General features: G+C 43.5%; 1 protein-coding gene across 5 annotated transcripts in view; it reads left to right on the top strand.

Annotated features, from left to right (window-relative positions):
• FRAS1 (Fraser extracellular matrix complex subunit 1) overlaps positions 1–27720 on the top strand; it is a 177290-nt gene that overhangs the window by 125654 nt on the left and 23916 nt on the right. For 4 of the 5 annotated variants that reach the window (XR_012633576.1, XM_074905270.1, XM_074905272.1 and 1 more), the window contains 19 exons: positions 4552–4730; positions 8385–8501; positions 12147–12261; positions 12754–12891; positions 13682–13714; positions 14408–14539; positions 15260–15385; positions 16208–16455; positions 17929–18077; positions 18523–18685; positions 19433–19568; positions 20606–20802; positions 21210–21363; positions 21944–22207; positions 22323–22511; positions 22923–23042; positions 23853–24032; positions 26097–26221; positions 26879–27019. Coding sequence is in view for 4 of the 5 variants with exons in the window: in XM_074905270.1 (XP_074761371.1) it covers positions 4552–4730; positions 8385–8501; positions 12147–12261; positions 12754–12891; positions 13682–13714; positions 14408–14539; positions 15260–15385; positions 16208–16455; positions 17929–18077; positions 18523–18685; positions 19433–19568; positions 20606–20802; positions 21210–21363; positions 21944–22207; positions 22323–22511; positions 22923–23042; positions 23853–24032; positions 26097–26221; positions 26879–27019 (2906 nt within the window). In the remaining variant the exon portion in view is untranslated. The remainder of the gene's footprint in view (positions 1–4551; positions 4731–8384; positions 8502–12146; positions 12262–12753; positions 12892–13681; positions 13715–14407; positions 14540–15259; positions 15386–16207; positions 16456–17928; positions 18078–18522; positions 18686–19432; positions 19569–20605; positions 20803–21209; positions 21364–21943; positions 22208–22322; positions 22512–22922; positions 23043–23852; positions 24033–26096; positions 26222–26878; positions 27020–27720) is intronic. The other variant, XM_074905273.1, reaches the window with a different exon arrangement.

Below are 27720 nucleotides of genomic sequence, written 5' to 3'. Positions count from 1 at the left end.
CAACTATGTTTCTCTAGTGGTAGTGGAATTTTGGTGGATTTACAGCCTTGTGAGAGCAGAATCTTACTCCCTGCCAAAAGATTATATTCTACAATGTATGTCTGGTTTAAGAGGAGCATAGAATAATGTCTACCTCTAGGAACTGCTGAGCAAAAGTTTACCTTGAAGAATTGGAGAATTCCCTAAATCCCATTACATGCGATTTAATTTCTACTAATGGAAGTGACTCAAACAGAAATAGGTGACATTTGCATCCATATATAATTCTTGTCTCCAGATTCCTTTTGAGAGACTCTGATCTCATCTCTTAGAGTAACACTTTTTACAGGCAACCCTATGTGTAGGACAGCAGCTTATATATTCTGGACCCAGGCCAAGGAGGAGTGTGGAAGGTACTGGGATTTGTGGCTGAGATACAAACTGAGGGAAACAGGATGAAAAAGAGAAGATGTCATATATGGAGGGAAAGGAAGTGTGGATGAAAAAGAAAAATGTTATTTTCCTGCTCAGCATCACCATTTTCTTCACTAGAACCATGTCCTTGAATAGTATGTTTTGCACATCTATGAAATTATATCATCGCTTTTAGTTTGCTGAGCCAGATAAAATTAGAGGATCCCTTTAGCATATAAGTGCTGGTTTTTTGTTTTTGCCTCTTGCTGTAAGGATAGGCTGGTTTCCATAACAGCTGCTGGTACCTGATTGAAACATAGATTATGTTATTTTTGCAGTTTAGAAGTAATTAATTTGTATTCCCCCTTTAGTTTTCTGCAGATGAAGGACTGTCTTCTCATTTTTAATAAGCATTTACATGAAAACAAGATTTTTTCCCTGAGGAGCTTGTCTCCTGCTGCCTAACCCTAACCAAAATTTATAATCCTGTGTTTGTATCACCGTAATTACATCTGCTGTAATTAATTGCAATAACACAAATGAGTTTGTAGCTGCAGGTGAGGAATAACCAGTAGAAATCAGTGATCTTCAAAATTTTATCTAAAATAATATTTCACAGAAAAAAAAAAAAGACAGAGAAATCTAGAAAATAGGTCCTCAATCAAGGATAGCTTATCCACCTATCTTAGTATCTAATGGGAAAGATATTCATACCTGTAGTAAATACATAATTTGTTTTTTTGATAGGAAAGAAAACCACTTTAGAACTAGCTATTAGATTTCTGTAGCACGAGTGCATGGACAAGGAAGGCTTCTTGCCCTTTATTTCAAGACTCTGAAACCAAACAAAAGGAATATAATTAAGAAAGGAAGAACAAACCTTCTGCAGGGCTTGATTTGACCCTGTACAATTGGGCACCGTAAAGCAGTTGGTCTTTCTAAGGATCTCTTTATGCTGAACGTCATGTTTTGTCCCTAGAAGTAGAACCAGTATCTTCCCTGACTTTCCTCCCAGCACACAGGATGCCTCAGCACAGCTCCTGTTACATGGAAAAACCCCCTCACTTGTATATTGTTATACCCTAAGCTGCTCCATGTGACATACATTCTTAGAGGATGAAATTTCTAAAGCCAATGAAAAGTGACACAAGCTTCTTGAAATGAATGAGACCACAGTGCCTGAACCCTCTAGACAGCTCTGAAAGTTGCAGCTGTATAGTTTCCATATATTTCAATAAATTGCCTGAGTGTGCACAAGTTGTACATTCATGTGTGTAACCCATCAACAGGTGCTTTTCAACTTTAAAAAAATGTGTTTCAAATGAAATGGTAATCATAAACAATACAAGAAAACATCAGAGTTGTTCCTTCTGATCACATTAAGTATTAATTTATAAGAAGACATATAACATGCATCTTGCTTAAAGCAGTTATGTGTTCTAATTGTTTCTTCTCTTACTTTGGGAGGGATGAACAACTTGCAGACCTTAACTCCTTTGGGTATGTGATTGGCATCTTTAGAAATTACGCAAAAGGTTAAAGTGGTGAACTCCCATGAGCAAAATCTTAAGACTGTGAATATAAATAGGACACTGATAGGGGAATATTAGCATAGAGTTTGATGATAAAATGAAAGTGTGATATTTCAGCTAGTTGAATTTTATTTTTTACTCCAACTCTTTGAGGGTGGTTTTGGGAAATGAAGTGGGAGAGCTTATGATGGATATTTTGCATAACAGAATGATTAATACTCTAAGGAGAGTTGAAGTGATTTATAATATATGTGGCTTCTGAATTAGCAGCCATGAGGGATACTTTCAAAGACTAGAAGAGAAACACAATATACAACTAACAAGTTATTTAAAGAGCAGCTGAATTATATATAGTCAAGAATAGTAAAAGTAGGGGAAATGTGTAATTTTTTCACAGATTATACAGTAACTCCAAAACAAGTAAATTACATTGTAAAATAGAAAAATATGCCATTTATTTTGATACTATAGCTGTTTGTCAGGTTTTAATTTCATTTATGTGTGTTGTTAGGAAAAATGAAATGGATGTCTAAGGTTTTGATACCCTTCTCTTGGTGGGTAGCACTTGGCTCTCTGAGTAATTTTATTAAAGTCTGTTGAACATCAGTTAGTGGTATCAAAATCCAATCCTTGCAGACATCTGTGAGGAAAGCTGATAACCAGTAGGACATGCCCCTATCCTGCTCTTCTCCGTCATATCTGCAGTGAAGCCAGTGATGTTTCTGTCCAGCTGAGAATCTGTTTCTAATACAAAAATCAGAAATAAGCTGGACATTAGAGATAAAAGCTTCATACTCTCTGGAGTAAGAGCTACAAACCAGGGCATACAAACTTTCTATACAGCCCATGATACAGAGGTCCTTTACTATACCTGTTCAAGAGCTCTTTTTCAGCTGAAGATTTCTGTTCAGGTAAGTCAGTTTAGTGTACTTTTTGGCATAATAATTCCCCAAAAGAGCTAGTAAAAAGTTGACCTTGAAAAAACTAGTATGCTGTATTCTGATACTGTTGCAGATGAGTGTTTTAGATCGCTTAAAGAATCACCATCAAAGGTATTGACAAAAGTTATTTTAATATGATGTTGTAAAAGTGGGACTTAACAAGGTTCAATGGCAAGGTTCACCCTGTTACTTACTATATGGAAGAAACATACAAAGGAAAATCGAGTTTGGATCTATTTAGAATGATTCACACAGAGACAAAAGACACAAAAGGGTAACAGAGTCACAAGGTTCAGAGTGGACCCCCTTGCTTTCTAAACTCCCGATGGAGCTTAGGTACAACTAGGTCCAATCTTAGTCTCAGATTTGATCAATGGTTTATGCCTAATGGAAGAGATACAAAGGGTAAGGAAAATCTCCCACTGAGTCACAAGGTTCAGAATGGATCCCCTTGCTTTCTATACTCCGTCTCAGAGAGGAGTCTAGGTGCGGCTGGATCCAGACATAGTCTCAGACTTGGACAATGGTTTCTGTCTAACAGAATAGTTACATAGATTTCATTAGTATTAATCCAGCATGCTATCAGTCACTTACTGAGGATCTGTTGCGAATAAGGGGTCTCTCCGCCCTGGGTAAGAAAGGATCTCTTAGTCTCAGGTAAGGACTCACAAGCCTTGAGAAGTGTCCCTGCTCAAGGGGAGAGTAGGCTGGCGTGCAGTCCAGCTGCAATTCAGGAGAGTTCAAAGTGGGCTCATCCAACGATCCATCGTTGATAAAAGCTCTGTTTGCCTCGAGGAGCAACCTGCCTGCAAGCCACACTGCCTAGCAGGGAGAGCTCAGAGAAAGTTCCCTTAGGCTCTCTTATTTCTAGGCTAAAGTGATTGTCTCGTAGTCAGATTGCATACAGTGGGAAAGGTATGCACAAGACTCCTTGTACTCACAACTTTCTTTGTTCCTTGATAAACAAGTCTTGGAAAAATCACCCACTGTTCCTCTGTTAATTGCATGATTGTTGATCTAAGCTCATACCTGTCGATGCTCACTGGGTCACTCTGCATCTTTGTTGGTTTTCAAGAGGAGGTCTTGGCCCAGGTGCAGCTCACACCTTTACCCCATTTGGAGCCTGTACTAAACTACTACAAGTTTGGTTAAGGGCAAGTCAAGTGCATCCATCACAGATACTTAAGTTGCACCCTTGAAGGGAAGATGGATAGTCTGCTGTAATGCTTTTTAACCCTGATTGTGTCTCTCTTCTCTCTTGTCCCTTCACAGGAGTTCCAGAAAGTGAGCCATGTCCTTTGCATCTGTTTTCCTGCTCAGTTTATCAAACGGGCACATTTCAAGGGTGAAATGAGCTGATCAGTGAGCGGAATGACATTTTAGGAGTTTAAAGTTGCAGATTGTGTTCTTTGCTTGACCGTGTATTTCTTCTGTGTTCTTACATGAGTTACTTGATCGGCCCTTTGCCAAAACAGGAGATAAAATTTCCCTGTGTCAGTGGGATGTTGCAAGGTCCACTAGTGGTTTTTAGAAGCTCTCCTGCTATTTCTTAGTCATACTAGATGGAAAAAAACTAAGACTGGGGGAACATTTGTCTTGGCTGCTCATTAGTTGGTGAAAAGGCATCTATTCCTCCTTGTTTTCTCACAAGTTGTGCCCTGGCTGTTCATCTTTGCTTTTCCCAGGTGAAGTGGTGCTTCTGGTCCCAATGCCAGCAGATGGCCCAGCAGACTCATGGCAGCTTTTGCCTGATGGAAGAGCAGCCTCACCTACAACCTCTTTTACCCAGCGGGACATCAACGAAGGCATTGTGTGGTACAGGCACTCTGGATCTGAAGTAGAGAGTGACTCCTTCCAATTCCAGGTTCTCCTCATCATATTCATGGGGCGGGTCACACAGCAGTTCCGCTGACATTTTTCTCTGAGTTTATTCAGTCTGCCATTCCTTGTATCTTGTGACCCAAATTTTTAATAGATACACATACACGAATACATGCATGCACACACGAGTATGTGTGCAAATACATATTTCTATTTATGTATGGACTTTTGTGTATATAGGTACATGTTGCTTGCCTGTGCTTATGTGTCAGGGTGGATGCAACCCATCATTGTATTTGTGGGACACTCTTACTCATGCACAAGAGAGTTTTTGCTACATGTTGATCCCCAGGTTTTAATCTGCAGCAGTGGAACCAGCCAGCCAGCTACCCACAATGTTGAGACACATGCAATGGCATTAACCTTCTGGATGTCAAATCACAGGCCATACTGCAGATCTGGAGAAAATTATTTTTGAAGTAGCATCTAACATTTAAGCTGTTAAACTAATAGCTGGCCTGATTTTCTATAGAACAATTCCATCACAGGGAGGAAAGGGTTTTGCAGAAAAGCAATGATGTTGACCTAGTGCCTGCTAGCTAGTCTAAGCAGGAAAGCATTCTGAGGTCAAGAGTCTCCAGAGTGAATGGGCAAACAGATCTGCACTTACAATTTCCACAGGATGAAACTAGCAGGCTTGTAACATCCCATCAGCGTGACAGTGCATCCAGAGGTGCTGGAGGGAAGGGATGCCATCCAGAGGGACCTTGACAAGCTGGAGAGGTGGACCTGTGCAAACCTCGGTGCAAGGTCCTGCACATGGGCCGGGGTAATATCTCTTGCACAAATATAGTCTGGGCCATGAATGGATTGAGAGCAGCCCTGACAAGAAAGACTTGGGGGTGTTGGTTGATGAGAAGCTTAACGTGACCTGGCCATGTGTGCCTGCAGCCCAGAAAGCCAACTGTATCCTGGGCTACATCAAGAGAAGTGTGACCAGCAGGTCGAGGGAGGGGATTCTCCCCATCTACTTCACTCTCTTGAGACCCCACCTGCAGTGCTGTGTCCAGCTCTGTGGCCCCCAAGAGAAGAAGGACATGGACCTGCTGGAGCAGGTCCAGAGGAGGCCACAAAGATGATCAGAGGGCTGGAGCAGCTCCCTTATGAGGACAGACTGAGAGAGTTGGGGTTGTTCAGCCTGGAGAAGAGAAGGCTCCAGGGAGATCTTATAGTGGCCTTCCAGTACTTAAAGAAAACTGGAAAGGGACTTTTTACAAGGGCGTTTAGTGATAGAACAAGAGATAATGGCATTAAACTGAAAGAGGGTAGATTTAGATTAGATATTAGGAAGAAATTCTTTCCCATGAGGGTGGTGAGACACTGGCACAGGTTGCTCAGAGCAGCTGTGGCTGCCCCCTCCCTGGCAGTGTTCCAGGCCAGGTTGGACGGGGCTTTGAGCAACCTGGTCTGGTGGAAGGTGTCCCTGCCCATGGCAGGGGGGTTGGAACTAGATGATCTTTAAGATCACTTTCAACTCAAACCATTCTAGAATTCTATGATTCTTCCTGTGATAGTGATCCCTTCTCCACTGGCCTTTTGCCTGTGGAGTAGGATTGTCCCTTGGGGATACCCTACTGAGGTGTTTGGACTTGGTTTTGGGGAAGAAATAGAAATGGGAGATGGTTTTTTGTCTGGCAGTCCTTAGAAGAGGTAACAGAGAGGGTAACTCCCACCCATCTTGTAACCTTGCTGCCTCCTTTCCACCACTGTTCTTTGAGATGAGGCTGGTCCCAGGGGACAAGGAAGAAGTGTGGAGGTAGATCCAGATAGCTTCATGTTTGGCTGTCATAGAGATCCTCCAGCTGGGTGCCAAATCTGCATGAGGAGATCTTTACAGAGGTGCTGTGGCCCACACTCTCCCAAGGCATCCCTGCAATCCAGACCACTGTGAAAGGACTTCTCTCTGCAAGGTGTGTTACTGCAGCTCATATCCTGGCCATCTTGATGTCCCATTTGTAGTTCAGAGAGGAGGTTTGACTCCCTGATACTGCATGGCAAATACATCACGCTCTCATAAAACCTGTAATATTTACTCCAAGTGCAAAATGTTTTGAGTGCTTTTAAAAATTGTTTTGTAAGCCGCAAAACCAAGTAGCCCTCCTACTTTCTGCAGTCCCTAAGATAATTTAATTTTTGCTATAGAGTACTTCTTGCAAACAGACAAAAAGGCACAAATACTCCCCAGCAGATGTAATGCTAAAATAAATCCCACCTCCCCACAGGTTTAACAGCCATAAAATTCCTCAGATAGGTCCTTGCTGTTTGCTTGGGAGGTTTAACAGCCTCCCATAATGCTAAACCTACATGAACACTTGCAGGCAGTATTTGTGACATCTGGTTTACAAGTTAGAAGCTATTACTGTAGCACCGAAGAGGCAATTAAGGTAATTTCTAAAGTAATTAACATAAGTGATAATGAGGAATTTGTGAGCGTCAATGTTGAACAAGCTAATCTTTAGCTTAATTGCTACATTCCTCTTATAGAGTATGCATTTTGCATGAGTTAAATGTTTGGTTTTAGTATCTTGGAGCAGTAGCAATAATTGTATGGAGAGCTCTGCTGAGAAAGGAAGCCACAACTGCCTGGGTCACATCAGGAGACCATAACACATCTGTCTGAGTCCTGAACCATGGATTGGGGCATCTCAGAAAGGGCCAACATGTTGTTTTTGTCAGTATTCTGGCAGTTACCATTCAGATGACAGCAACTCAGAACAGGTCCAGCAAATGGCTAAAATAATTTTATAGATTTCAGTAGAGCATGCATTTTCTGAAAATTAAGCTTGTGCTGAAGTCTGCTCTTGCTCACAAAGTGCTCTGTTGAATTCAATGCTCTATTGAATTCAAGTGCGCATTTCCATCCCTACTAAAAGATAAAGCCATAACAGCCTAACAAAGGAGACTGTATTTCTTTGGGTGCTTGCCTTATCTCAGGATTGCTGTGAACACTTGCAGACTTATCTCTAGGGGATGGTTTTGGTCCTTTGAATTTTTACAAATTTAATACTTACTTTATATGTCATTACAGCAGGTATACTATTATACGGTTAGATACTGTTGACTTAACTTTGGTGTTATTGTGAGGTATGGAAAATTTTTATGGGTCTCTGAAACATGAGTGCAGCCTTTCTTGGAAGATGCTGGGATCACAGGGAGTCACTGCCAAGGCAGTGCCATTATTCAAAGACCAGTTATTTTCACCTTGTCAGCACAACTGATGGGTCATTTTGAGGGTGGGAGGAAGGTTTAAAAGCCCATTATTTTTTCTGTTCCTGTGATGAAAATTTCTACTAAGATGTACAGACAATTAAAGTAAAATTCAGCAAAACTATGGCAGTATCTGGGGGAAACAGGAATGAATAGCAGGTAGGGAAGTGACAAACAAGGTATCTTTCTAAATGTTAATAAAGAGGTGAACAATTCCTAGACTGTACAGGCAGTAATGGAGAAACTGATTACTATTTAAAGGCCCTAGTTCCCATCAGCTACCATTTGTGTATGCTTTGGGTTGGTAGCCACTGGAAAGGTGTGTCTTTGCCTTCCCAGACCAGGAGGAGAGAGAAAAAGTATGAAACTGGTCTAGAAATGCAGTGGTGTGCTCTGTCAGGTATCCATTCATGTGGTCTTTCCTTTCCAGGTGTCCAGCTCTGCCAGTCCACAAACCAGCTTGGAAAGCCATGTGTTCAATGTTGCTGTTCTCCCACAGACACCCAGAGCACCTCAGCTTTCCCTCGGCTCCTCTTTGCACATGGCTGTAAGTGTGAACTGACACCGCTGACTGATGGTTTCTGTATTCCCACTCTCCTTGCAGCAGTGCACAGCAACCAGAGCCTTGCTTAGAGCAGTAACCACTGAGTTTTTGTTCCTGCACTTGCTATTGTCTGTGTTGTGCTTGATTCAAAGATTGAACTAAATCTGTGGAACAGACTGTATGCACCAGACAGATAACTGGAGTAGAATTTGAAAAAATAGATGGACAGGTTAGAAAGGGGTGGTGACAGGGAAACATGAAAGTTGAAAAACTCAGTATTAAAAGTGATGACTGCATAGACTGGAAGGGAGAGAGAAAAGAAAAAAATATGTTTAACATCTTTTTAGTGGAATACTTAGCATTTTGAAAACACCTTTCCTGAGAAGCCATTAGAAATGGCAAGAATGAAAAACTGTGGCTAAGAGAGACTATAATGAACGGATCTTGCCAGTAATTCCACTGTAAACTTTATTTATCAGAACTGCAGCCCACCCACATTAGAAAGTTTTCATCCATCATTCTGACATCAGGAACACAGGCTATAATTATAATGTATGTGGAAAACATTCAGACAAGCCCGTTATGCATCCTTGGAACTGAATTACCTTTTCTTGCAGCATCAACTCTGGGAATGGCCATTTTGATAAGAGTGGTCTCTCTAATGTAGTTATTTTCTTGACTGTGTTAATTGAAAAGATGACCTCTAAGTTTAAAGTTGGTTTTGTGAGCTCTCTGACTTTGGTACATGCCTTCTCCATGTCTCCCCATCACATGTGTGGGTAAAGTCCAGCTTTCCCCTCTGCTTCTCCTGCTGTCTCTTTTGATTCTGTAAGGAGGGATCCCAAGCACATGAGCTAGAGGGGGGCTTCAGGGCTCTGCACCCAGGTCACCCCTTAGGATGCACAGAGCACCAGGACCCTAGGGTCAGGGAGTTTGATTTAGATATCACCTTGGCCTCATAGCTTTGCTGTGGTCTGTGGGACTTTCAGAGGGGGACCAGTATCATAATCCACTGAGCAGCAGTCCTGAGCAGAGTGAGACAGGGCAGGCTGTGATGGGAAAGCAGAGATAAGGACCTGCAAGAAACATGGATGGAGCTGAGGCCAAACCTTCAGGCAGCAGCTGCCTGTGGGCAGAGGGAGAGCTGGGTCTGCCTGAACGTATGGTGCAGTCATCTTTGGCATTATTCATTCCTGATGATTTATTTAGAACATGTGAGGTGCCAACACTATGCTCAGTATTATCAAACAGAAATCCTGTGCCCTTGGGTGCTCCCTGACAGGACAAAAGCACACTGAGAGGCCCGTGCAGTGCAGGAGAGCAGATGTGGCAGATCTCCCAGGGATCTCTCCTGGGAGGAGCCTCCTAACGGGAGGCAAAATACTTCTAAGCCAGCACAGCCTGCCCGGTATGGGACCAGGAAAGACTAAAAGAAGGGGTGGGAGAGGGATTAGTGAAAAGTCCATGACATGATGGCCTTGTCAAGGTTTAAAATAGTGGTGACCTTTCATGGGCAATAATAAAACATGCTCAGACTGCTACTTGGAGCAATAGCCAGCAATGTATCTTTCTGCTGTTGACTTTTTGTTGTGTCATTATTGACAAAATTGATGGGAGAGATGTCTGGCTGAGCCATGCAGTGCTGGGTTTTATAGCTAATTACACACCGCAAAATTCAATAGTGCTGTAAAATACGTTTTACTGAGGGGCGCCTTGCCACCTGCAAGCTCTGCCTTTGGGAGAGACAAATAGGCCTTGGAGGCAACTATGAAGCAACCATAACCGTAAATCTTTTCATCATAAAATTGCACTTCCTTACATCAACATGATTGAGTTCTGTTCATCTGTCTTCAAACTCCTTCAGATTTAGATTGGCTTCTCGGCTGAAGAGCAAGCACAAAATGTTAAGTCTTCCCTTATACCTCTAGCCTTGTCTTTGAGTGTCCTACTGAGAAAGGTCAGAGAAAGTTTGGTGACTCTTTGGTGTTTAAACTGGGCATATACATACACTGTTTTTTCTTCAATCAAGTTACCCGTTTCCTCTGTATTGGTAAAAAGAGCCTTGAGCTTCACTCTAGCTGAATGCAAACTGAAATTGGGTTTGTGAAGAAGAAAGTTTTGTAAGCGTATGAAGAGGTGCTCCTCCCTTCCCTCCCTCCTCCCGCTTCCCTCAGAGCAGCTGTATAAAATGGACACCGCTGTTCATATTAAGCCTACCCTTTTTATACAGAGCTATATATGGCAGTGCTGATAACACAAATAAACTTTGTGGCTTTTGATTCCAGTTAGATGTGACACTTTCACATCTCAGAAGGACTGAGAAGATTTTATTTACTGCTTCACAACAGTCATTCATAGGCTGTGGTTTCTCCTCTGATGTGTTTGGGTGAAAAACACTGGAGAGAGAAGAACTGGCAGTTCGGTGACATTCGTGGTGTACTGAGCTGTTGTCGGGAAACCTCACCTTTCCAGTGTCCAGTCCAACATCCAGTCTGGGACCCCAGGCCAGCAGAATGGGACACAGGTTTGACAGGGTGGCCTTACAGATGTGTAAACAGCACAGTTCAGTGGGCTGCACTTGATGTGACTAGTAGAAACCTGTCATTTGTTCCTGAACCTGATCGTTTCATGTTCTAAAGCAGATGAATTAATTGCCCGTATCCTTAATTTAGCTTGTTCTCTCCATATTTTGTTCGTGAGTATGAAATGAGCTGGATCCTTTTCATACCCAGCTGAACTATTTAATTCAGTGACTTATCATAGCTGTTAATTCTGCAGGATTAAGGTTCATGAACACATGCTTGTTAACTGCCTTTGTGCACTTAAGTCCGTTCATGCAGCACTGTAATTCCTGTAACACACTGCCCGCCTTTGGCTAGTGATAATCCTGTAATGGCAAGATCAGAACACTTTTAAACAGATTTAAAAGAGAAAGTTTTAGTTCTCTATGCTCCAATGAAAATGGCTGAGTCATTTTCAGGATATCTTTCAAAAGCAAATCTAGTCCAGCCACATCACACTATACCAGAAAACTACGCAGGCAATGACATATCTTTATCCAGGGAGTTTTTGATCAAATTAGATTTTCCTTTATCTCTTCTTAGTTGCTGTAAGTCAAAAAAGAAACTCCTTCACTTGTGAGCATGGAGGTTGTGCATCTGCAGGGGACAGAGTGCACTAAAAACACTGCCACTTTCCTGGACAGCCTGAAAGTGGGGATAAACTCATAGCTTTATGAAGGAGGAGGTGTTTGTCTCTTTTTCATAGGTTTATAAGTGCCTTCTGATGCTCCCGAAAGGATTTAACAGAGGTGGACCTCTACAGAGCTCTCTTCTGTTGAGTATGATAGTACCCAGCTTCTGTGTTACACATTTGCTTTGGGTTACAGATGAGGTGAAAGTGAGTTTAGGTGGCCCATAAGAGTCTAGCAAATTTTACTCATTATCAAGCTTTACTGTCCTTTTTGAGAGACTTGGTAAAGGTTCAGCCCATCCATCCCTTGTTGGTTTTAGGTCTAAGAACTAGGCCTTTAAATTCAAAGGCTCTCTTATATTTAATATAGCAAAGCAAATTCTCTTTCAATGCATTTTTGAGTGAATCTTCCCATGTCTCTGGCCTTGATGCTCATGGTCTAATGTGTTTATTGAGGTGCTGGAGGACCGTGTGACAGTGATTGAGCCCCATCACCTCTCCTTTGTAGACCCGGAGATTCCTAGTGAGAAAATCCTGTTCAACGTGACTCTCCCTCTCCTTCCTGGCCAAGGCAAGTGTAACTATTCAGAACATGGCAGCTTGCTGCTGAATTAATTGCCATGCTTTCTGAGCACATCTAATTTTTCCCTCAGGGTATCATTCTGTGGAGGCATCTGCTAATCTGTTCAGCCTCCTTTGATAACTTTCAAACACCTTGTTTCTTAACCTGGTTTCTTTGGCTTGTTTAGGAATCAGCCACAGAGCTCAGACAGTTTTCTTACTGTTGTCTGGAATATATTGAATGTTGTACCCGGTGGCTTTCTGCTTTCCATCTCTCTAGTGAGAGGTATTTGAAGAAATGACTGAGTGAAGAATCTCCGTTTAATTTCTCCTGTCCCGAGAACCTGTCCTCTATGCAGTTACAGCCATCTGGCTCATTCAGGAACCACTGAAGATGTAAAAAGAAGTACCTGGGGAGAGAAAAAGAAGCTGTGGCCTTTGGTATCTTTTTTAAAAAGAAAATGGATTCCTCCTGTTAATACTGAGCTCTCTGCCTCTATAGGTATAGTGGAGCATAGAGACAGGCCTCTCTCCCCAGTCAGGTATTTCACCCAAGCAGATATAAACCATGGCAAGATTGCTTACCGTCCACCGACTGCAGCTCCTCACTTGAGAGAAATCATTGCATTCTCCTTTGCAGGTAAGGAACTGAATGTTCTTTGTAGTGCCTTGTCAGACTGATAGAGGTAGCTGGACTGTTGGTCTTCCTTCGGTCCTGGAATGACTTCATGGTTATATGAGGCTTGAATGATGCAAAGGAAGTAGGAATCTGCCCTGGAGGAGTGTACCAAGAGTTCACCTGTCTCTTGTGACTTCAACAAGATTTTCCCCATGTGGTTTGGTATAGCAACTTTCAGTGAATTATGGGGATATGGCAGTGTTCACTGCAGCACTGAGCATTGCCAGCACTAGTACTGGGTGCTGTGCTGGGCAAACTGCTCATCTGCTGTGTGGTTAGGTACTGTTGTCCCTCCCATGCTTGAGATCTTTGATGCACTGGAGGTTTAGTTCTTGAGATTGAGACTAGAATTGATGAATATGATCTGAATCAATTTAGCCAAGGTATTAGAAGATTTCTACCATCAGAGGAGTAACAGTCTGGAGCAGGAGGCAGAGGGGCAAAATTGGGACAGGCTTCAAGTGTGTTTGACCAGTTGATGTGCAGAATCATGTGACGAAGTGACAGTACATGGTAGCTGCAGTTTTATGCATCATCATGCACTCCGCTGACATCAAGAGTAGTTTAACAGTTTGAAGGAGGAGGTAGCATGTTATCTCTCATTACCTGCAGCAAAGGCAAGGAAAGAGTGCTTTCCTGGGTGAAGAAAGACTCCAGACTCTTGTTTTCTCCAAAAGTTGTGTAAGTCCACATCAGTATGTGCTTTCCTGTCCTGACCACAATTACTCTGTGCTTGTGTTTGTCCCATCAGGTCTCCCAGATTCAGTGAACTTCCGATTCACAGGTATGTGAACCTTTTGCTCTTTCATGGTCAAAGCAGTTTTTAATCCTTGTGCCCTCCATCTTGCCGGTTATTCCTTGGCCTTTCTCTGCTGCAAGCACACTTATGGGGACTCAGTAGGAATTTCTGGAAATGCACATGCATGGGGAATTCATCTTGTCCTGGCTGTGTTTTATAGAAGCTAAGCTGCAGCTCACTAGAGACATCTTTTTCCAATAGTCACCTGGAATCTGTCCTAAAAGTCAGGACGCCAGAGTTTTACTCTGCTTTTTTTAAATATAGCATGGAAACATTTTCACAGTTAAATTGCTATTGATAAGCTGCTTGCTTGTTTAACATATCTTTCCCTTTCCATGTGCTTTCTAGCACAGGTATGCAAAGTGATCCATCACCAAGGAGAAGTCCATGTTCTGACTTACGAGCACACCTGATAGATGTATGAATAGTATGTACACATGCACACACATAGACTTTTACAAGTTACATTTGTCTTGCTAGGAGTTGAGTTAGGGGCAAAGATAAATACTGTTGGCAGGTGTGAATTGTGTGTGTATGTCCATAGACAAAGGTGCAGATTGACAGGGTGGGAGGGGAGTCTGCAATGTGGGTTGGAATTTCCTACAGAAAGGTGAATTTCCCAGGTGAGTCCCTGAAAACACAACCCTACACTCAGATGTGGTTTTTGTCTGTGTCTAGTGTCTGATGGAGAACACACAACGCCGGAGATGGTGTTTGTCATTCATTTGCTCTCTGCAGAGCAGCAGCCTCCAGTCTTCCAGATCACAGCTCCGTTCCTGGAGGTCAGCCAGGGGGGCAAAGCCACCATTGGTAAGTTGGGTAGAAGGGATGGGATGTAGAGCTCAGCTTAAGGCATGGTGTTTATTGCAAGGAGGCCACATGGATGGAGCAGGGGAGAGTTTTAGTCTCACTCACCTCTGTCCATTTAGCTAAGGAGCTGTGGTTGTGCAGGTGTAGCAGCAACCACTGAGAAAACTGTGCAATGGTGCCCCAGAAAAGTGCCTGAGGATCTGGCAGTGCTCCTCCAGCGTATGGCAGGTCTGTTCATTGGCTGAGGCAGGGGAGAGCAGGATCAGGGACCTGCTGCTCCTCTACTTTTTCCCTCTTAGGCTGCTCTGCAGTTGCTGAACTATTGGTTAGTGGTGTGATCTGGTACGCTGGGTTGTTTAGGATAAGCCACTTTCTGCTTGTGTCAGGAGGTGCTCTGGGGTTTTTGTAGACATCCATCCACTATATGAACATATGCACATCTCTCTCATAAGCTGAGGGTTTGCTTAGCTGTCATTTGTAAGCCATACTAGCAATAAGTTCTCTGATACAAACTGATGTGAGCATCATCAGAGGAGTAATTATTTCCATGAAACCAGCAAGCTCTTGGGCTAGGGCAGCTCCAGAATTATTATACTTTTCACCTACTGACTGAATTACAGTTTTCTGACTCCATTCACAAGAGCACATTGGAAAACCTGAGGGATATTCCCAGTGTAGTGTCTGAGGATGCTGAAGCCATGCTCTCTTTCCCCGGCACAGGAATTCAGTTAGCTGTGAGCGACACTGATACAGCTCCAGAAGGTCTTTTCTTTGAGCTGGTGAAACCGCCCCTTCATGGCATTGTACTCAAGTACAGCACAGGCATGCAGGAGCGCATGAGAGCAGGTGAGTTGAGCAGAAGTCTTCTTCAGCGCAGGGGAGGGGTCAGCATGTGCCTGCCCACCTAGTTGGTTTTGTTGACCAGGAGGAGGCAGATGCCTCTGAGCAGATATGGCCACATCCACAAGCATGTGAATTTTCTGCCTGGAGGTGTGTGACTGTGGGAGAGTGTGCGTGAAAGACATTTTCCCATTTATTGGTTAGTTCCTGGCTGAGTCTGCGCGTTTCCTGTACCAAGCATGTGTGGGCTAGTTGACAGTCACGCTTTTGTGATTACAGATAACTGGTTACAGTTATCAACTAAGTCAACCAGTTAACTGTAATCAAAAATATATTTTGTTTTACATGGTAAGTTAAATCTGAAGTAATTTAGTGAAGTAACATAGTGAAGTTCATGTAAAACTGTTGTGATCCAGCAGTCAAAAGCTCCTGTGGCATTTTACTGTTGATTTTGGTGGCAGCAGTTTCCAGTGTGTGATCAGATAAACATGGGAGAGTAGGGCAAGCAGAATATGTGGAGAGGGTAGCCTTATCTAGCTGTGACAGGCATGAGCTTACAAAGCAGCTGGGAAGAAAGGAGGATCTGGGCATTCCGAGAATTGTGAAGAGTCACTGTGTCTGTGAAACTGTGAAAGTTACAGCTTTTCCTCTGCCCTGCATATATAGCTCCTTAATAAATGTCTTCCTATCTCACATCCCTGTAAGGATAGTATTAAATGCCAGTTTAGTGCATGATTAAGCGTTCTGCTAAATTGGGGCCTTAGGTCACTTGAATTGGCTTGATGCTCTGAACAGTCTTTCTGACTTGTGCATTTTCTTTTTGGGAAGGTGACACCTTCACCTATGAGGACGTCACTCGAAATGCTCTGCAGTACGTGCATGATGGCTCAGGAGCAGCAGAGGACAGCATGGAAATCTCTGTCTCCGATGGTGTCACCACAGTGACCACAGTGCTGAGGGTGGAAGTGGCCCTGCTGGATAAAAACGGTCCGCAGCTGGCCCCAGGCTGCTTGTTGGCAATCACCGTGGCTAGTAAAAGCTCTGTGACTCTCTCTCGATTGCACCTCGCTTATGTTGTAAGCTTTCATCTATTTCTAAACCAAGTGAATGCTGCCAGCCTCCTTATCCCCCCACAGTCCCTTCGACACACATGCCTCTCTGCCCTCAGTGTGGATTCTTGGTAGAGAGCTCAAGTTTTGACTGTGTCCTGACTACTGCTGCCAAAAAGGGGATAATAGACTCTTTCATGCAACAGCGTTTTAAGGCTATGCCTGTTTGACTGTAACTGAGGTGAACTGCCATGCTAAACATGAGAACTGAGTTAATCCCAGATTTTTGTGTCAAACAGACTTGCTAATAAAGCACATGGATTTGCTAAGTGATAATCCCTTGAAAATTTCAGACCCTTCACCCCCCTTCCAAAATTACCTGGTTCTTTTTCTGGACATATTTGAAGGGGAGAGGTTTAAGCAACCCAAGGTGCTGCACTCCTTCGTAGCTTGAAGTTGGTCCCAGGGGTTGTGTGTTGTACAAGAGTTATCCTGCTCATGAAATTCAGAAGAAAGGTGTTTCACTCGTTGCAGATGATGTAGCAACAAGTGCACTAGCAGTGGGTTTCAGGTATGCAGTTATGCTTCCCTCAGGGAGGAGAGATTGCAGTGCATGTGTGAGGCTGGAGAGACCTAAGGAGGTGGCTGTCAGATGATTAGGGAACTGAAGGGGATGAGGTAGGATAAGAAGGGAGATGAATGTTTTTTCCACGGGATCAGTCTGAATAGAAGTCTAGGGTCAGTTCTGTTCTCTTCTTAAGGAGGAAGACTGACAAGGGAGCTGTTCAGGTTTAATCTGAGTAAGAGGACAATAAGGGAAAAGGAAATTTCATTCCTAACCTATATGCTGAAGATATGATAATTTTTCCTTTGGGTCTTATTTTTCAAGCAACCAACAAAAACTTTTAGAATAAAGATGACATCTGAGTTGTGATATCATAGAGATAGTTGTACTTAATGTAGCTAAAAAGAGCCAAAATCAGCTTTTAGTTTAACGTGAATCTGCCTTTTGCAGCATTGCTCCGCATTAACCTTTGTTTTACTAAGAACTGAACTTAGCTCTGTGTCTCTCTCTGAAGCACTGGTGGGCGATAGTTACTCCCTTTGCCAGCCTTCAGCTAAATTTTTGCTCGCTTTATCTGGAGTCAGGAAAAGAGTATTACATAAATACTCCAGTCCACTAGGAGCGTAAACTAATTTGAAAAAAAATATATCAGGTTTACGTCTGGAAGATTGTGTTAATGTGATACAAGGAAACAAAGAAAACCTCTCTGAGCTGAGAGAAAATGAAAATACTTTTTGTGGTAGATTCTGAACATGTCGACCCAGTTGACTCTTCTCATCAAGAGAGCTTCATTTAATATTTATCACCTGTGGGTCTGACCCAGCTAGCTTTATATATTTCCCTATAAAACATTTTATTCCTCCTTCCATTTTTCATGGAGGGAAACAAAAATAAATCTTGTCTTGTTTTGATTTGGTTTGTTTCTTCATGTTTAGGACAACAATTCTCATGATTCAGAAATAAGAATCCAGTTAGTATCTCTGCCTGCATATGGCACCCTCTTACAGACATCAGGCTCTCATGATGAAGAGGTTTCCAAGGTTTATAATTTCACCATGGAAGATATCAACAGCCAGAGAATCAGGTATCAAAGAGCTAGTCTCCTTTAAGACATGCCAGTTAAAAGCTTGGTGGGCTTTCCGCAGGGGTCTCTGGGCTATATTGTGTTAGTACACTGTATCAAAGATATTTTTTCCTTCCTTGGCTCTTGTATCCTATGAGATGATGAATGAGAATATTTCCTGTGCACAGAATCAGGTGTTGATGCATGTCTGAAATGCCAGGAGTTGGTGTAGCTTCAAATTATGGGAGCTTTTTCTGTGTCCATAATGTCATGGTGATAGTTTAGGTAGGCAAACCTAAAACAGTGATTTAAAAGAACTCAGGGAATGAATATGAAGGAAAGTTGGGAACTGAAATAACACCTCGCTTTCAAGAGGTATACATTCACCTCTAAATGCAGGGATGAGATGTATTTGCCTGACTGTTAGTGAGACTCCCTGACCCAGACTGTGTTCTGATTTTCACAGCTACTCCACCATGTTTGAGACCGGCAATCAGCCAGTTATGGATATCTTCCACTTTGTTGTTTTTGATGCTGATAACAACCGGCTTGACAGACAGATGTTCACCATCACTATCACATCTGCACAGACAATGCCGTCAGTCATTGCTTTTGCTGACCATATCACTGTAAGTGGCTACCCAGGATACTGAGAACAGTGACAAGAATGTCTTAGATGTGAGGAATTAAATGGTTTTCTGGGACTGAGGGAAAATTACTGAAGAAACAGGGTGTTGCACATGCAATCCTATGAGTGCAAAGGGTTAACAAATTACTTGGGGGCCAGAGGAGGCTGACAGTATGGTTGCACCCCTGAACCTCACCTGCTTACATCTGTTCTAGTCAGCAGGTTTTCCCTAGGGTGTCCTGCTGGTATCAGTGGAACAGCTCTGACTTATCCCTGTACAATATTTCATCCCTTATTTCACCAGCTTGTGTGTAAAGGATGAGCAGAAGACAAGTCTGAAAACATCTGGTGCTTTAGACTGATACACAACATTTCAGACTCCTTATCAAAGCCTTTTGAAGTCATCTCCCTCCTTTCCAGCTTTACATTCCCCCTCCCTTGCCTTCAAAAGGCTCTTCTGCACAAGAAGTGCAGATTTTGCCTGCCAAGAGGTCAGCATGACTCTGCCTGTTCTCTTCTTGCCCTGATAAAGCACTCACAGGCTCCTCCTGGGGACTAGGCAGGCTCTCTTCTTCCCACCCCACCTCACCTCCCCGCTGATTTCATGCTTAACAGATCTAAGGGAGGATGGGACTTCAGAGACCCGGCAAGCCTCTTCCATGGAGGCAGACTGGTTCAGTAATAATTCTTGTGCTGCTTTGTGTTGTGTGCATTGGCAGTAGTTTTGTCATATGCTTTTGCTTTCCAGGTGGATGAGGGGGCCAGGGTCCCACTGCTGGCTCATCACCACTTAGCTGCTGATTATGATACTGCTGCCAAGGAAGACCTGAGGGTCACAGTTATCACTCTACCTATGTATGGCTCCATTGAAAACACTAAGACAGGTAAACTGCTTGGCTATCTCTTCTTCCTCCTGGCTGATGAAAGGGAATGCCATGCTGGAGCACATTCTGATCTGTCTCACTGCAGTTCCTCAGTGCAGTGCTGGTTGGCATCGGTTGGTCATAAAGAGCTCGTAAGGTCAGCGTTATAAGATAAACTGTGTCTGGGGAGCGTTTCCTCCTAATTCTTGTTTGTTGGAGACTGATCTATGTTGTGAGACTGGGGCATTAAGAGCCTTTTCAAGCCCATATATTGTATTTTCAGCATGTTTTATTTTGGCTGTCCTTGTTACACAGAACAAATTTTGCTAAATTTCTCCAAATGTCCCAGCAAGCTTTAAGGCTGTGAGAGCTCTGGTAGAGCATAGCTGGTAACATTCTCTTACCTCATTGTATTATCAAGAAAAGGTAGGATTTATACCATATTGTCCAAAGATGTTCATCCAGGAGTCTCATCTGCTTCACCCTGTGTGTGGTCCTAACAGGAGTGGCATATATCATTTTACTTAAATCATAATGTGCCTTTGTAAAATATCACCATGGGTTGGTCAGTGCAGTGGTTTGTAACAACAGTGCTTGCCTTCTGGAGAGCAGAGGTTGCTAACCATTACATGTCATCTCTCCAAATTGTGTCCTAGGAATGAATTCCAGTTTGTGCCATCTTGGTAATGGTAAGCCTCTCTCCTTGAACAGGCAATGGCCAGGTGATTTTCTTGGGTTTGAGACTTAGTTTTGCAAAGTGAAGCTTGATACAGAGATTGTGTTGAGGCCAGATGGCACATTAGCCATTGTCTCATCCCTGAAGAAAGCCTTAAGTGATCCTGGGATGTGGGATTGCATTACTATGCATAAAACTGCAGCTTCCCTGATGCCTACTGTTATGCAGCAGATGTTGCTTTCTACAGAGGTCACAAGATGTGTGAAAGCCATGTTCTAGGAATGAACATCCTTCTGCGCCATTCTTTTCCTATCCTGCTGCTTCTAGTTTTAGTTTATCTATGAACTGAACACCCTTTCACTAGTGGTATTCTGATTTGCAGGTGAGAGTTTTGGCCCGCAGCATGAGTCTGCTGTGACTGCCGATGCATCCTTTTCCCTTCAAGATGTCCTAGAGAACAGCATTTACTACTACCAGAGCGTCCATGAAAGCATTGAGCCAACAAGCGATGTTTTCAGCTTTTACGTGAGCGATGGCTTCAGCCAGTCTGAGGTGCAGAGCATTAACATCACAATTCAGGTACGCCTGTGCTCCCTGGCTGCCAGTGCCACCTCCTTTCTCATAGACACATGACTTCTAAAGTTCAAGCTTTGCTCACTCCTTTGTAATATGTGGGAATGGGATTAAAGGGAGTTTCCTTCCTCCTATCCTTTTCCTTCCCCTAGTACAGTCATGTAATTCCCTTGTGATAACAGAAGAACATTTGTACATTGCAGCATCTTCCACAGGGCTTATTTCTCAGATGTCTTCTCCCTCTTAGAAGCAGCCATGATGCTGGATAGATTTGGAGAGACTGGTGTAGCCCATTAATGGATATTGACACCAGTACTGTCATTTGGTAGCTTGTATTTCATTCAGGTGGGCAGTGGTCTTTTCCCCTTGGCCATTTCCCCTTTTTTGACTGTGTGCCTTTGGGACCTGTGCAGCGACAGAATGACGAGCCCCCAAAGATGGTGCTGGAGGCTGTCAGAGTGCATGAGGGCTCAGGCGTGGTCGTTACCAATGCCTCCCTCAACCTGCAGGACTTGGACACCCAGAACAAGGACCTTGTCATCATGGTTACCAAAAGTCCTGAACATGGTAAGTCCTGACAAGATGGGGGAGGGTGGGGAGAGCCAGAACGTGTCTCCATGTGTCAGTGTCTGAGAGTCTTTATATCTGTCTCTGTATATAGCCTCTGATGTGAAAGAAGACCCTGGTGTATTTGTATAAAGCACATTTAGTCTGTATTTGGACAAGCAGCCGCAGAGGGATTCTGCTTCAGAACAGACCTATTCTTTGAGAGTTGTCCCTAGCTATTTGTGGAAGAGAAGGGGGCACTGCATGCATTTCCCTGGGAAATGCCTTTTGTCTTACCCCATTTCCTATTGTCGTGTTCAGTTCCAAAGAGCTGAGCAATTAGCATCTATCTGCAGTGATAAAGCAAGGCAGGGTGTCAAGTGAAGGCTAGTGTCATGTTAAATTAATGAGGGCTGTGCCCTCTTTTTCAGATGTCATGTATGTAGCCAAATTCCTTCCAGTTTTGGCAAAAGCAGATAACTTCCTTCAATTTTGACAGTAAGGCTATGTCCACCTCTGCATCCCACTGATTGCTGACATGGAAGGAGTCCCCAGAAGGCTTTCTTCTCACCAAAATTTTCATCCATGTATTGTTTGTCAGGTCATCTTCGCAGGAGGCAGACTGCTGCAGAGCCCCTGGAGCATGGACAGGTGCTGTCCATGGGCTCATCCTTCACCTACCAGGACATTTTGGATGAGCTGATCGTTTATACTCAGAGTGGTGCAGCAGCACAAACAGATGAGTTTGGCTTCTCCATCACGGATGGTCTCTACATGCAGACGGGGAGGCTGGAATTCTCCATGGAGCTGCCGAAGAAGCAGCCACCCACATTAGCTGTCAACAGGGGCCTGCAGCTCCCAGCTGGTACGGGGAGAGGGAGGAGAATGGTATTGCCTGGTATTGCTATATGGTCCAGTCTAAACCAGTTGCTTAACTGGATTGGCTGAAGCTGATTGTGGACTTTCTTTCTCTGGTCCAGGCTCTGCAGTGCATCTCACAGATCAGCACTTGAAAGCAGCAGCTATTTATTCAGATGACACAATGATCAGATTTGTCATGAAGAGGGATCCCAGCATGGGCCATCTGCAGCTGACCAAAATTGATAATCCTGTCCAGATCTCTGTTGAAGGACCTGTCAGAAGTTTCACCCAGGCTGATATAAATAAAGGTGAGAGTGCTTGATTTTAGATAATCATGGGAAGTAATATGTAGCTCTCTTAGGCAGTCCTGCGAGGAGCAGGGAGTTGGACTCAATGACCCTTATGAGTTCCTTCCAACTTGAGATATTTTGTGATTCTATGATCTTTTTGAGAGAGGGAGGGTGACTTGAAGCAGGGAAGGGAGAGGGAAAGAAGTAAGATAAGGTTGTTATTTTAGAGCAGAAACACATATCGTTAAGGAAGCATTATAAAGTCTCAGCAAGAGAAAAAGAGTAAAGAGAGAAAGTAATGAAATGCAAATCGAGGAGCTCTGTCAAGCCCCAAGTTCCTCAGCTTATAGTGCCAGTCTGGTTCCAAATTAAGAATTAAATGACGCAGCCTGTAATAAACCACCTCTTTTGTCCCATCCCTCTCTCCAGGGCAAGTGGTGTACAGTCACAAGAAGGGGGATCCTGGCGGAAGTTTTGCCTTCACCTTTGATGTGATCGATGCAGATGGCAACAAACTGACGGACCAGGTTTTTTATATTAGTGTATTAGGTAAACGATAGTGCTGAAGTTACATTTTCTTTGCTGCAAAGCTGAGGCCTTCATAGATTCCTATTCCATGTGTACTCCAAGTGCGGGAGAGCTGAGCACGCACACGACCAATGTGATCAAGCAATGCCCGTTTATTACAACTAAGAAAGCCCTTTTATAACGTTCTCCCACACACTGGACAGTTAACTTAGCCCGCGCTTTAAACCTTCTTATGATTGGATAAAAAGTGCCACATCAGCCTTGCCAGGCTTCCTGCCTCCTGTAACTTCCTTTTCCATCCCAACCCCTTCTGGGGGTTGTTTGTCTCGTCGAGTTTCTCCCCCCTTATTCAGGGTCACATCCTTATCGCATTCTTGCTCAGGCTGAGGCTCTTATCAGTCTTGTTCTCACATAGGATTGCTCACATGGCCATTCTCTCGCAGAAAGTCCTCTTGAATCCCAACATCCAAATAAAGATATAATTCTTGAGATGCACTTTTTATTTGCTGTTAATTCAAAGGCTGTTGAAGTTTGGGGCATGGGGAGAGTTTGTGGATGTAAGCATTAGTTCTTTGGCTTCTGACAAACTTACTGAAAAGTGTAGAAAAATTCCCCTTATTATCGTCATACTGTCTAGATTGTCTTTAAGACATAATGTTACTATCCCCTTGATTAATGCCAAGGTCCAGAGTACCTGTTTTGGAAATACTACTCTTGGGGCTGTTTGTATCTATGTTGTCTTTTGCTTGAACACAAGTTCCTGATTTGAATTAACACCAAGGAAAGGAGGGTGACTGTCTCCTAACTCAGCTCTGTATTTAACCCTTTCAGAGGATAGATTTCCTCCTTCCATAATCACCAACAAAGGGCTGGTCTTGGATGAGAACTCAGCGAAGACAATCACAACCCTCCAGCTCTCTGCCACTGACCAGGACAGTGAGCCAACTCAGCTCCTGTACAAGCTCACCAGGCAGCCACAGCTGGGGCACCTGGAGCATGCGGCCTCCCCAGGTTAGCAGGTCACTATTTTACTCGATTGGGTGCTCCTAGCAGCATAGCACTGGAGGGCTTTTGTGCTCTAAAGATTTACTGCGAGAAAAATGTGCTTGGAGTCAGCAGCACAGAGTTATGTTTCCTGTTAGAAATCAAATGGTCATTAGCCCAGAGAGTTGGAGAATGGGGTGAGTAGAGGCAAGGCAGCCCAATAATCACAGATGAGGATTTATTCAGCCTCTGGGTGAGTTTATGCCCCGTGGTAACCTTGCTTGATGGACTTTGCAGATCAGTTCAGCTTGCTGCTGTGTGAATCTCCTCTTTCAGGATTTATTGCTGCATCTGCATGACAGGCAAACCTTTTCTGTGACCACATATAGTACAAAGCCCAAAAGAATCCATCCCCTAATGTCCATGGTAATAGAGCCCACCTTGGTGAACAGACAACTCACTTCCACCCCCCCTCTCAGCCAGTATGTCCCTTGATCCCTAAATACCAGCCTCTTCTCCCAGTTGTACTTTGAAGAGAGGAAGGGAACTAACTGCAGAGTTAGTTTAAAAGGAAGCTATGTTGTGGTGTGGTGGATACACTGGATAATGAATTCTGGTAATTCAGAGAGGGGGTATTGGTCAACCCTGTGAAACTCAGAAAGTAATTACTTGCAAATGTGATCTGATTTTTAGAGTTGTCTTCCATGCCCACTGACAGCAGGAGTATCCTACCCCTCTCTGATTGAATTAGTCTAAATCTATGCTATCATATAATATGCTCTTCTGATTTAGATTATGCACCTAAGATTATGTCTTCTTAGAATTAGATTTCTCATTGACATGAGATTAAAGTGGAAATACCTGCTATGTGTTTTCAAGGTGCAGACAGTCCCTGTACCAGCTCAGTTTTAGTGTGTGGTTTGCCTCATCTCAGTGTAAGATGTCCTCTGGCAAGCACATTGAAAGGGTAGGAAAAATGAATGGAAGTTATAATAAGCAAATCCCCTGCTGAGAGAAAATTTTAAAATTGCAATATTTTTGTCTAAATGGCAAACTAAACAGTGAATCTTGTACTTTGGAGACCTGAAAGAGCTGGATTAAGGATTTTATTCCTCCTATTATATAAAATGTGATGATTATGATTTCTGTGCTTTTTCATGTTTGTGACGGACTAAGAAAGATGGAGTCATACACTGTGAAAGAGTTGTTCTCATGATCTAAATGACCCAAACCGAAGCAGAGAGTGCTGGAGTGTTCAAAAGAGAACACAGACCTTTAAAGCTAATGAGCTCTGAGGGAAACCTTGGCTAATCGTCCAATTTTGGCTCATTTATTTATATCAGATCCTGCTATCTTCTGTAGTGTGGCCAATACTTGTCAGCAGCCATTTAGCATGATAAACTGCTGAAAAACTTTTTGTCAGGGTTTTTGTTGTTGTTAAGAGCAGTAAAACTGTCGAACGCAGCAGTAAGACTTAAAAGCTCAAATGCATTTTAAAATGCTTGTCAGGTACCTTTCTGTGTCTGTGTCACACCTCATGACCTGTAAAGATGTCACTATAAGTCAGTGTTAAAAATGAGGCTTAGTCTGTTCTAAATGCAGGGGTACAAAGAGGGGAAAAGAGAGCAGAGATTTCAAAGGCATTTTCAAAAACTGCTGTGAGGCCAGGAATCCTTTTGCTTATACTCAGCAATGCCATGGTTAGATCAGTCCTGCACAGTAGTGAAAATCAAAGTGTTACATCTACCATTTTTCTCACAGCTTCTCTCTTGGCCTCTGCCCTGAGAGGCCCATCACCAACAGGGTGTCCTGGCAGTGTGAGGTGCCATTGTAAAATTGTAAGCCTGGTAAGAAGTCTATCATTCTTTTTGCAGAAGGGGTGCCACTACATAATTTAAACATTGTTGAGCAGAGCTTTTAGGAGGCTCCACACCAGCTAAATCCCTGGCTCAGCTGAGGCTCATGGTACAGCCTGAATTGGAGCAGAACAAGCCAAGACTGAGTGCTTATGGCTAGATATGTCCAGCTCCCTATATTTTGCCCTGACTTGCTCTTTCTATTGCACATTTTCCCCTATTGTTCTTTTTCTAGGGACAAGAATTGGTTCCTTCAGCCAGGCAGACTTGGCCTCTCGCAGCATCCAGTATGTCCACACCAGTGACGCTGAAAAGCATACAGATGCGTTCACCTTTTCTGTGTCTGATGGAACAAATGAGGTAAGTCCCAGCACGTCTTTTTGCCTGAGTCAGAGCAGGCTATTGATTCTGTAGGATGTGATAGGAGTCAGTTTTCCTCTTGCTGCTTGTGACATAGCAAAGGAAATGAAACAAGCCACACATGGGCTTGTCGTTTCACAATGGTGGTGGGTGCTTTTACTTCCCCTGCTGTGAGAGATCTCACACAAGCTCTGTGAAGGTAAGGGGGGGCCACCTATCATGTAGTCTCATGAAACAGCTTTACCAAGATTTCAGTGTCTGTTTTTCATCTGCTTATCAATTGCTCCTGGAGCTCAGCTTTGATCCAATGCACTGACAACATACCCAGAAGCACAGTTAGACTCTTGAGAAATGACTCCTTCCTGCTTTCTGAAAGAGAAAAATCATAGCTGCAAATAGAGGTGGAGGGATAAAGTAGAACGAGGGAGGGAAAAGTGGATGTCCATAAATATCACAGAAAGAGGAAGAATAAATTAGTGAGGAGGGATAGAAGAGGTCACGATCACGTGATCAGCTCGTATTTACTCACTAGACAAAGCCAGAATTAAGTGACCCAAACTCCGGATCACCGTGGTCTCCTTAAAGTGATACTGTTTCGATGAAGTTGCATTTTTGGTAGACTGAGTTCATCAAGAGAGGTTTTTCCTCCTGTTCCAGGTGAGCCAGACTTTTGACATCACCATAAACCCTGTGGATGACTCCTTACCCATAGTGCAAAGCCTGGGGATGATAGTTCAGGAAGGAGTGAGAAAAACCATCACAGAGTTTGAGCTTAAAGCAACAGATGCTGACACAGAGGTAAGGCCGGACTCCCCTTCGCTTCCTCCTTCCACTCTTCTGCTGCACGTCTGGGCTATCAGAAAAATGGGCTTGTGTTCAAAGAGAAGGGTTATAGCGACTTTCATCTCTCCCTGTGATCATACCCTGTCTGATCACAACATCAAACAAACGTCAGAGGCTTGTTTGTATATAAATGGATAAATGTTTTTGAGAGTGAGCAAAACAAAGCCCTGGCTTGAGAAATGGCTTCATCGAGGATGTCTCTCAGACACATAAGCAATAAACCTGCATGGAAAACGTTTAGAAGTTGTGATCAGAGCTAATCCTTGCCCTGTACCACCTTCTCTCTGAACACTGTGGGTTTGAACTGAGCTTATGCCTAGCCTTGACACTGAGTTTATGCCTAGCGCAGATGAAAATGACATTTCCTCTCCCTCCTCCTGAGCCTGGCTGGGGGCTAAGCAGTCTCATGTTGGCTCTGCCTCACTGCACTGCAGTTTCCCTGCAGCAAGAGAGCTCCTGGCTGCCTGTTATTGCCCTGAGCCAAAGATCCTGCCCCAAAGGTTATCTCTGCTTCTACCCCAACAGAAGTGACAAGGGGCACGTTGCTTAGAATAGCTGCAGAATGGGGAACTGCTCTTGTGTTCAAGGAGCTGTCACAAGGGCAGGAGCCATCTCAGACCACCCGAAACAATAGTTCAGTGTGATGTGTCTAGCCT

This window comes from Athene noctua, chromosome 4 (assembly GCF_965140245.1).
Source record: "Athene noctua chromosome 4, bAthNoc1.hap1.1, whole genome shotgun sequence".
NCBI lineage: Eukaryota > Metazoa > Chordata > Aves > Strigiformes > Strigidae > Athene > Athene noctua.
The sequence above is the reverse complement of the archived record's forward strand: the minus strand, read 5'-3'. Positions and strand labels throughout refer to the sequence as shown.